This window comes from Papilio machaon, chromosome 24, assembly GCF_912999745.1.
Source record: "Papilio machaon chromosome 24, ilPapMach1.1, whole genome shotgun sequence".
NCBI lineage: Eukaryota > Metazoa > Arthropoda > Insecta > Lepidoptera > Papilionidae > Papilio > Papilio machaon.
In genome coordinates this window covers 4,900,324-4,911,719 of record NC_060009.1, presented here as the reverse complement: position 1 = coordinate 4,911,719, position 11,396 = coordinate 4,900,324, and the positions used below count along the sequence as shown (strand labels likewise).

Sequence of the window (11,396 nt, the reverse complement as noted above, 5' to 3'; positions counted from 1 at the left end):
CTGGTCTATTTATAAGTAATGCTATAAATAAAACGTATTTACAATAAACATGGGGCAAATTAGACGTATTCCCACGTCTTTATTTGTGTCGAATAAGTTAAGAAATGTCGGAAGTCCGTTAACATTTCTCAGTAGGGGGCAATCAATCGTCAGAGGGCGCTGTTGTAATTTGGCAGAAAAAAGTGTTGTCATTGCTCTCAGCTTGACGTCTTGAAAACTTTATCTATGCCACTGGGTCATTATTAGGCATTTCATTCAATTTAAAAGGAATCATACTAATATTTGAGGCGCAACTGTTTTTTTTTAATTATATTAAGGTCCACTCGCGACTTCATCCGCGTTGAAGGTCGAATTTTCAATAAACCTGTTATCATTATTCCATTATTGTTATTTTTCGACAATTTTTTCTACTTAATTATGATAATCTTACTAATATTATAAAGAAAATCTAGATGGATGGATGGATATTTGTTACTACGTATCTCCAGTAAAGCTGAATCGGATCTCGCTGAAATTTGACACACATGTAAAACATAGTCGAATCTGGAAGAACACATAGGAATTATATGAATAAGTTTTTGTTTCACGCTACAAATTAGATAACTTCGGTCACATAAAACTGCACGCTGTATGTTTTTTGCGTAATTTGAAAAAAACTATATTAAAATACCCATGCAATGTATCTTAAATCAGTAAAATAGATAATCCTAAAATATACTAAACATGGCTATTAATATAAATATTGGTTTCCACTGCCGATATAACCATACAAAATATACAGTTACTGTGAAGTAGAAGATATGATAGGGATGGCAATTTCTCTTCATTTGATTGTTTAGATTAGACAGTGGAAAAGAAAGGCAGAAATAATAAAAAGATGGCTTACCCAATTTTATTCTATCTATTATAATTCTATCCCATTCATCATCTCCCTGGTTTTATCCTTTTCACATGGTGGTGAACAAGGTTTTATAAACCTTCATGTTTTGGCTTAATTTTTACGGCAGCCTGCCTGTTGCCAACCCTACTTGGGAGGGATAAATTAAAATTAAATACTTATAGATAAATTAAAAAGTAAACATGTAATTATAAACTAAATTATCTAAAACTAAATACTTTTAAATTATACACCAACAATAAATAACAATTTATATGAGTAATTAAGCATTATACAATAAATAGAACAAAACTTTGAGCTCTTATCTCAATGAATTCTGTAATTCAAAATCCAGAAGTATTTAGCTGTTAAACACACGCTTTGTCCAGCTCTATTCTCTTGTATACAACAGGCAAGTAACTTGAATTGTGTAAATGGGTCTTTAGTTTGAATGAACTTGAGAGCAATGCTGGTATTGCTGTAACCACCAATCATGGCACTGGAAATGAATGACGTCACTAAAATTAATGGCGGACTACTAACCACCAAAATTTAAACGACTTTTCTAGAAACTGTTAAGCGACTGCACTAACACAAGATTTCGTTCTATATGCTTAGGTTACATTATGAAAGTACGGAATGCTTTTAGCGCTCAAGATCAACACATAATGTAAATAATAACTGGCGCCAGTGACCCAAAACTCAATGCCAGGCAAACGCTACTGTCCTACTGTATTGACATAGTGTAAACCAAGCAGTACTGACTGTTTTTGATGTACCCACGTGTGTTACCTGAAGTTAAAATTAATTCAGTTACTTACTTTTGTCTTATAAATGTTTCATCATCAGCTCACTGTACGTCCCCACCGAGGGGCTCGGAGCCTACCCCAAGTTAGAGGTGACTAGGCCTTAGTCAACCACGCTGGCCAAGTGCGGGTTGGTTGACTTCACACATATCATTGAATTTCTTCTCAGATATGTGCAGGTTGCATCACGATGTTTTCCTTCACCGTAAGAACGTCGGATAAATGTTTTTTTTTTTTTTTTTTTTATTGTACAAAAACAATTTAGAATCAATACAATTTATAATAGGCAGCAGTACAAAAACCCACAGGGTTTAAGTGTACTCACTGGTCGCTTAGTTTATTACAATCAACAAATTAACAATATTACAGACGTCCTTTACTTCATTTCAATAATTTTACTGAGAAAGATTAAACTGTTTTCAGATCATAAAAACCGTTTGATTGACAATTGTATGATAAATATAAATTATTGAGTTAGAAGTGCCGATTTCAAGGTACTTTTACATTTTGTTGGCTTTTTAACGATTTGGTGAAGCACATCGCTTTCTAGTTCGTTGAGCAGCTGCGGCAAGAGATATTGCCAATTGCGCATACCATATACATTATTGTAAGTAGGTAATTTATATTTAGGTACATTAGGTAAATTTCGTAACTGATTAGGCCTTTGATTTAGTTTTAATTGGGGTAAGTTATCTATTTCATCACAAATAGTATACAATTTAATTTTTTTATGGATATCTAAAATGTTACAGTAACGGAAAATATTCTGCTCATTGCATGATTTTTTTTAATGCTTTGGTATGATTATTTTAAGTATTTTTAGTTGCAACAAATATATATTGTTTATATAGCTACTGTATGTTCTGCCGTAACTGCTCAACCCATAGCCAATGACAGCGTCGGCCAGAGCGTTGTACAACATTCTCAAAATCTTATACGGTAATTTCTGTCTGAGCAGGGACAGCCTAGAAAGAACTGATCTTAGCTTTTTACAAACGTAATCTATATGTGGCTTCCAGTTAAGCTTACTATCTACAATAAGTCCTAAGTATTTATGTTCCTTGACAGTTTCAATTAAGGTACAACCTTTGTTGCAAACGGGTGTTTGTCGGTGTAGGCATTGGTGTGAATGTGCTGTTATGGAAGGTTTGAAATCTTTAAATTGTAATGTTTGCAACAATACCGCAATTCAAACGAGTATGGGCATTATCAGAGTACAGAGGTGTCATAGTTTTAAAATCGATAGAAACAAAGATAAAATTTTACAGTAATTTTTGTGCTAAAAAATCTGTGTGTATTTTTTTATTAATATTAATATGAAGAAATGTTTCTTTTTTTATTACATTTAAAGTAGTCAATTGTTTTTTCAATTTCATCCAATTACATAAATACCTATGTTATCTTACTAATATTATAAATGCAAATGTTTAGATCTCCGGGACGAATCAATGGATCTTAATGTCAATTTGGCACAGATGTAGTACGTAGTCTGAAAGAATACATAGGCTACTGATACGTTTTTTTTTAATTCCCCGCGGACGGAGTCGCGGGTGACAACTATATAGAATAAAGTATATTATAGACTGTGTTATTTATTGTTAAATCAGCACTTAATATTGTAGATACGAGATGCAAATGTATAAATGGTTGGATGGATGTTTGTTTGAAGGTATGTCTAGGACGGTTCAACGGATCTCGATGAAATTTGCCATAAATATAGACCATAGAACACAGCCTGGAAGAACACATAGGTTACTTTTTTAGCCGACTTCAAAAAGAAGAAGGTTATCAATTCGACTGATTTTTTTTTTTAATTCCGCATGGATTTAGTCTCGGGTGATAGCAAGTCAATTAATAAAAACATAAGTAGATTTTGTTACAAATATATTTTTATTAATATAAAACTATAAAAATTCTTTGCACACAATCCGTATACTAAAATACTTTATATCATTCTCAAAGATAAATTTTATCTAAAATAGTTAACATATTTTGTACTTATTTACAATATCAAATCGATTATTCTCCTATTCAATTGAACACAATTACACATTACACATATAAAAAGGTAGTGTTCCAAATTTTTAAACCATTTTGGTACACGTTTTTAATGATATAAAATATAACGCGTGATTTCAAACATATTTGTCGTTGAAAAATTACTACTCACGTCTAAGTAAGGCTATTAATATCCATAGAGATATGGATATCCAGTCATGTGAGGGATAGCGGATAGTGGAACAAAAACAGGCATCATTCTCTCAGCTTGCAAATAATGAGTACGGGTATGTTTTTTCAAATGATCGCGTCTTCCAAATTTCTTCCCACAAGTAGAACATGGATATGGTCGTACTCCAGAATGTATCCTTTTATGTCTTGTTAATTCCTCGTTCCTAGTAAATGTCTTTCCACAATTCTTCTCGTCACATTTATACGGTCTTTCCCCAGTATGTATTCGTATATGACCTTTTAACTGACCGTTGTTCGAGAATCCTACTTGGCAATGCGGACATTTATATTTCTTAGGTCGCTGCTTTCTTGCATTAAGGAGTTTAGCTTCGTTTTCTTGTTGTATTATTCTAGCATATTCTAATTCCATTGCATAACCTTGGGCTAATGATTCTAATAGTAGAGGATCGGTTGGTGGCACTCCTAAAGCTTGAGCGATATCTGTTGCTATATATTCTGGCATTTGATTGTATATTTGAGGAATGGTTGGTACATTTGGGAGATTTACTTGAGGGATAGTTTGAGGTTGTATGTCTTTCTTATATCTTTTATGTTTTTCTTCAACTTTTTCAGGTTCTTGAAGTAATCGATCACAATACAAGCTTAGTTTTGCAACAGAACTGACCGCTTCTGTTGAATCAGTACATTCTGATTTAATGTTAGGTTCATCTTCGACAAATGTTGTGGATACTGTCGCGTCTTGTTGTAAATTGCTATTATTTTTCTTGAAGGTGCCTCTAATTTTTCTTAAACGATTTTCTCTTTTCTCATCTAATTTCCGTTTCTTTGTTTTAACTTCATTTGTCGTATCACTAGTCACGTCTATTTTCACTTCATCGCCATCTCTATCGTTCACATCCCAAGGTCTAAAGAGCCTCGAGTAGTTTTTCTCGACGGACAACATATTGATTCGTATAGTGCGGACCAAACTCACAGACTGGGACCCTTCTTCGTTTCAACAACTTTTATATACATTTCTTTAACAATAAATTTAATAAAAGCTCCCAAAAGAGGGATAGGACCAGCCATTGAGTGGACGAAAGAGACGAAATATTTTTCAATTGTTGCACGCTTCTATCATGCCAACATTTTCGGGTATGTCACTATCATTTGCGAAGAGATTTTCAACCTTCAATGTGTTGTTTTGAGTCTAAATTCCCTTGCGTTTGTTGGCTGTTATATGTCGTTTTCTTCAAGCTAGCTGTCATTGTGCTTGAGATAGGGGTGTGTATTGTTATTTATGTTGATTTTTGTGCATCTTTGGGAGGCGGTGCTGGGGGCCGAGCGTTTCGCGCGAGTAGTCGCGGCCCTCACAGCTGCAAACTTGTTTGTTTTAATGTTCCCAGCATTTGTTGCGGTTTTCAAGGGATATATAACGCTCACATAGCACATGTGGGATGTTTTGTTGGCTGTTTATGGGAGACTTACCAATTTTGATTTTTGAGTGTTTGGGAAACGTCTGTTACTATTGTATACTGTTTAATTATATCGCATGCATTAATGGCTATTGAGTTAGTAATCCTAGAATGCAAAAATATTTTTCAATTCGATTTAGAAAGTCTTCCTTATTTAGGTGTGTTATAAAGTTATTGTAAGGAGAGTTTTCTATAACTTTCCGCTGCAATATTCACGGTCAAAAAGACTTCATGGGCAATTTTATATTATTATAAATAGGAATGTTTAGATGGAAGGATGGATGATTGTTACAAGGTATCTCCAGAACGGTTCAACGGATCTCTCTGAAATTTAGTACAGATGTAGAACATAGCCTGGAAAACCACATAGGCTACTAATGAAGTTTTCTTTTAATTATGCGCGTACACAGTCACGGGCGAGAGCTAGTCAATTATAATCTAAGAAGTGAGAGCTTATAAGGTAATATTACACGTAAGCGTTATAAAAAAGTGAATAATCTGAAAAAAAATCAATCCACATTTAGCACAATTTTTGTTATTTTTTTTTTTGGTGGATATTTTTTCGAAAAATAAAAATGTCACATCAAAATGTATCACTTGCGAACGAATCAAGTTAAGTCCGACATACAATAGGCTTGATTGCGTTGTATTTGATACGTTTTTGGATGGTTTCTGAACGGAATACGGAATCGAGACGATCTGTCAAATTCCATGTCCCGCGTGATGGATCGTCCGCCATTTTGATTGCGCCAATAATACTGGCCATGCATTTTAATTTTTTTTCTTTACGTTTATCAAACAAAATACGGTGCGGATTTTTGATTAGCAATCATATGGTTAATTTACACAATATAATACGCAAATTGTACTTAGGTTTTGAAAGATTTAATGAAAATAAAGAAAATTAAAGTTTTTTTGTGTGCACTATGACATTATTTTTATTTCTATTGTAACTTTGGACATTATTTAAATTTAGGCAATCTAATGCATGTCGGGGTCAACTAGTTATTTATAAGAAAACTTTAAAAGCTTCATTGTTTAAGCAACTTTCATTGAAATGCATCGTTAAGTAGAAAAAAATTCTGTACAAAAAGAATGGAAACATAATTTTAACGGTCATCTTTTCAATTTTTTGCACAAATCCTTTTTATTCTAAGATCGATTCGTCAACATTCTGTCAGTTATCGAATCTCCTTTCGTAATATCATTTTATTCGTAGGTTTTCTGAGATCGCGCCTTACGCGTCGAGGGCAAAGATGATCGATATCTCCGTTATACTTTTGAATTTCGAATACGAAATTTGACAGATCATTTTTAAAAATTCGAATTAAAAATTCACGATATTTTGAGGAAAATGAAACTATAGTTTTACAATTGATGCTATTTTTATGAGTTTTTATCCACTAATTGTAAATTTTTCAACAATAAAATAATATCCAACGGTTAGTAATATTATTATTAAACTAGTTGTCGTCCGACTACGTCCGTCTGGGTTTAAGTTCTTCCAGATTATGTTCTACATTTATGCAATATAAAAAAAAATCCGTTAAGCCGTTCTTGAGATACCTTCTAAGAAACATTCATTCATCCATCTAAAGATTCGCATGTTAGTAACATTGTATTTTTTATTTTCATTTATGTATGTAGTATATCAAATTTAATTACAATACAATAATTTCGCCAAAGTGCAAAAGCAGTTTAGTGGCGAAAAACTGAACCCTAAAATCTTACAATACACTAAATTAATACGTAAAATATTACAGAAAAAATAAGCGCTTTACGCTAACTACATTGATTTGTTAAATGCAAACTAAAAAGGGAGTCCAAAATAAGACTCACGAGTCTACCACTGTGACTAATGCATCTTAAAAGTCAACGTATCTTAATATCTATATATCTAAATGATATAAATCTCAGTTATAATACGTTAAGGAATTCTTAAACGACTATTAGTTGAAATTTTCGAGTAGCGTGACAACTTTATACGTTATATTTTTGTGTATTTGGTGCAGTTTTTTGGCAAGTCTTTGTGCTCTGCGATTACTACGGCTGTCGTGATTGTCCAAGATTCATCAATGGAAAGACTCCATATATACAGAGTGTTACATTTTCTTTCATCGAGTTAAATAATATAAAATTCAACGATAATTTTTTTAACGTTAACAAGAAATTAAAACTGATGATTTTTGCCCAATTACTACGTTTGCTTTTTTAAAGATGATTTTTGAAGTAAGGCTATAAAATAAAATTTAATCTACATATGAAAATAAAATGACAAGATCTTTTGAATCATCATTAAAAATAAAATAAATTTAAACAGTTGAAAAAAATCATGTTTATTTAAAATTGCTGGATATTCTTTATTACCGTTGATCCATATTTTATCAAGTAAAAGAAAAATATTAATAAAACAAATTTGGCATAATAATCTTATTGCCTTTGCCTAAACATACTGTAGTACTATAGTTGCGTTGTGTGGTCTTGTATAGTATTAACACAATGAATATAACCTCATAATCGGCCGCAAGAACAAAATGCGCCATAAATTCAAAATGGCTGACAGTACATTGTGCCCATGTCCATTGATAAAAGTAGACTGGACGACGCCACGGGTTTTCATTTTACTAGTTTTTAAAATCTTATTTGACCCAATTTTGAGAATTGCTATAATGTTTATATTTATGTGACAGTTTGAGACGAAAAAAATATATATGTGATAACAATTGACATGCCAATTTGACAGAAACTTAATAAAATCTAATCTAAGTTTTTGAATGAGTTTTCTTTATATTAAAAACTAGCTTTTACCCGCGACTCCGTCCGCGCGAAATAAAAAAAATGCACACAAGATAAAAAAGTTCCTATGTCCGTCTCCTAGTTCTAAGCTACCTCCCCATCAATTTTCAGTCAAATCGATTCAGCCGTTCTTGAGTTATAAATAGTGTAACTAACACCACTTTCTTTTATATATATAGATTAATATAAACCGACAAGGAAATCTAAGCCGGTGGGCATAAGTCATAATAAATTGTGATAGCATAATCAACGTCAAAAAAGTGTCACAAGGTTCTTATCGTACTGTAGCTGTTGTCATGTTTTTTTTTATATTATGTCATTTTCTATTTTCTGACAGAATTAACCGCGTTACCATCGCCTCTCTCATCGGGCCAGATATCTTTGTTTTACTATAGAATTACTACGGTGTACGAGGTTATGATAAAAATATATGATTGTATGTTGCCGATTACTTTGAAAAATACTGAACTTATTTTAAATATTCTATCACTAATCGAAAGCTATGTTAAGAGTGAGTAACCTAGGTTATAATTTTTTATTTATTGCCTATCCAACCGTTTGGTTTCTGAGACCAATATCTCTGTATAAAACGTAGCGTCATACCTATAATTATCTTGGACATAACATAGATAACAATATGTTTTAAACGATTTCGGTCTCAGAAATCCACCATAAGTGAATACGGAACATGTTATTAGTGTATTATTGACATGACCTTAAGTAACCAGTGCGCTTTTCATATTTATATAAATTTTGAAATATTTAAAAATTAAGATTTTTATTTTTAATTGACAATTTTTCGATACAAACTAACTGAAAAATTCTCTTTCCACAATTGCAAAATGGAAAAAAGAATAACATCAATATATTTAATGTGTGGAACCCTCAATCGGAACCGCAACAGGGCTGTAACGGGCCATCAAGTGGTCGAGTCTCACCCCTAATGTTAGGGTCACTGGGGTGGAGTCACCCCCTCCTAGGAAATAAGAGGGGGAATGTTGCAAAGGGGAGACACAAAAATTAGGGTTACAATCTATTTGATTTAATATATCTTTGCGTTAAGCCATTAATGTTTTATTTATTGTTGTAGGATATGAAAGATTCTGATATTATAGTATAAGGTTTGTAAATTTACGCTTCGCTGAATCCATATTGGGGTAGGTAGAGTGTAATTGGTTGCCTAAACTTGTATAAGACTACGCTAAAGTATGTTATTCATTTCAGTCCAACACCAGAATTAAATAAACAATGAAATTTCAAATTCCATACATGGCGGCCATAACTATATTCATTTGTTATCGGTTGTTGATATTTTTCGAAGTCAAATGTTGTGATGTGATTTTATAAAATAGCTTATGTTATATAGTTATGCAAGGATAATAGTTTTACCACAATTATTTTGGAATTCATTTTTATTGACAAATGTTCGAATGAAATATGAATGTGTTTTGTTCATACAACAAATGCTTAAAGGCTTGAAACTTACAAGAGTTAAGTTACTCTATTTTAACAAACAACGTTTACAGTATACCTTAAACAGATCGATCATTGTATTTGACTAAATGTCTTTCAGCGTTTAACAATATTTGTTAAAGGGTTCTTACATCGATCTTAATATGTCAAAGAATTTTAATCAAACTAACACGTGTTAACAATATGACTTTGATGGATTTAGTCGTAACTACTTCAAAGTACTAACAAACTAAGTATTTCATGGTACCGTACTGCCCAACTAAGCGCAAAAGCGGTAACTCAAAGAAAGCGAGTTTTGAGATAATTGAAGTTATGTAAAAATAGTTATATATATACTTTATGTATAGTTTTTTTTATTTGTTAAATATTATTTATATATTATATAGGGTGTATTTGTTATCACATTAGTTAAATTATCAAAAATGTATAATAATGTACTTTATTCATGAGATACGGTTACACCGCTTAGTAAACTATAGAATTAAAATTGAGATACCGCTTTTTCGTTAGCTCTTCTCAAACATGTGTGTATACAAAAAGGAATGTATTTTCTATCGAATAAAATATGTATTATTTGAAAAAAAAAACAATTAAAGTATATATATAACGTTTTTTTATTATTAAAATTTGAAATTACATAAAAAAATATTTAAAAACAAACGGTTTTTGGAAGGAATTTTAGTAGTCAAAAGTAGGGAGTTCTCTCCAAAAGGACATTCTATTTTGTGGTATTATATTTTGAAAAGATTTCAAAATATTTTCTTTTTTGTTTCTTGAAATTCCTTCCGGAGCAGTTTTCTTTTTTGGTGGAGGCAAGACATGACTTTTTAAAATTTTTTTTCCTATAATGCTAGCAGTAATTGCATTTTGATCGAATCCTGTTTTGTAGGTGATATCAAAACTGCCTCTTTTAACTTCAACTTCAACCATTTCGCTGACATATGGACGCGGTTTAATTCGAGACAGTGCAAAAGTTGTGTATTTATTTAAGAATTTTAGCGATATTTAAATTTGCGGCTGGTTGCCTACGTAATATTAATATACCTCTAACACCCTTAGTGATATATGGTAAAACTGAGATAGAAAAATCTTTCTTAAGGTTTTTTCATACGTTTTGAACAAGATAGTGCTAAATGGCTTAGTCCAGTAGATGCGTATTTTTTAAAGCTATCCGATGGCATAAAAATCAATTTTACGATTTTTTTTGAGATACCGCTTTTGCGCTTAGCAGGGCAGCGTAGATGTAACAAATAATATTTTTGTCTAGTATTAAGTGATAAATTCACTGTTGTATAAAGAAAAGACGAAAATTGAAAAGCTAACCATGGTTTTCCGACAAAAAATAAAATAATATCATCTCTCATTCTCCCTAAAAAGCAGACAATAATGTTAGTACGGATATATAACTTCAAACTTTCGTGGTTTTTACTAATATAATGTTCGTAAGAAACGGGATTCTTACCACGATTAGGCTGTTTGAGCTCCCGATATTTCGGCACAGTTGCATGCGCCATGTTCACGGGTTGACTGAAATATCGGGAGCTCAAACAGCCTAATCGTGGTAAGAATCCCGTTTCTTACGAACATTATGTTAGTACGGATACTTTGGTAGTTATCAAGTCTTGTAAGCGTGCAACATCTAAATTACACCAATGATAAAAGTATTGCTTTTAATTTCATTTACAATTAAATATATTCATTATACGATGAACGATTGAGTTCATTCTTAAGTTATTTTCTAAATTCTATTAATAAGTTATGCATAAGTTTCAATAGGCTATAAAACTAGACGTCAAAGCG

The 11,396-nt window shown here is 32.0% G+C and overlaps 1 protein-coding gene across 1 annotated transcript; it reads right to left on the bottom strand.

The window, feature by feature from the left end:
- Positions 1-3,868: 3,868 nt before the first annotated feature.
- Positions 3,869-4,816, bottom strand: LOC106717370 (zinc finger protein 629). The gene has a single exon (XM_014511231.2). The coding sequence runs from the start codon at positions 4,814-4,816 to the stop codon at positions 3,869-3,871; it is 948 nt and encodes a 315-aa protein (XP_014366717.2).
- Positions 4,817-11,396: the final 6,580 nt, after the last annotated feature.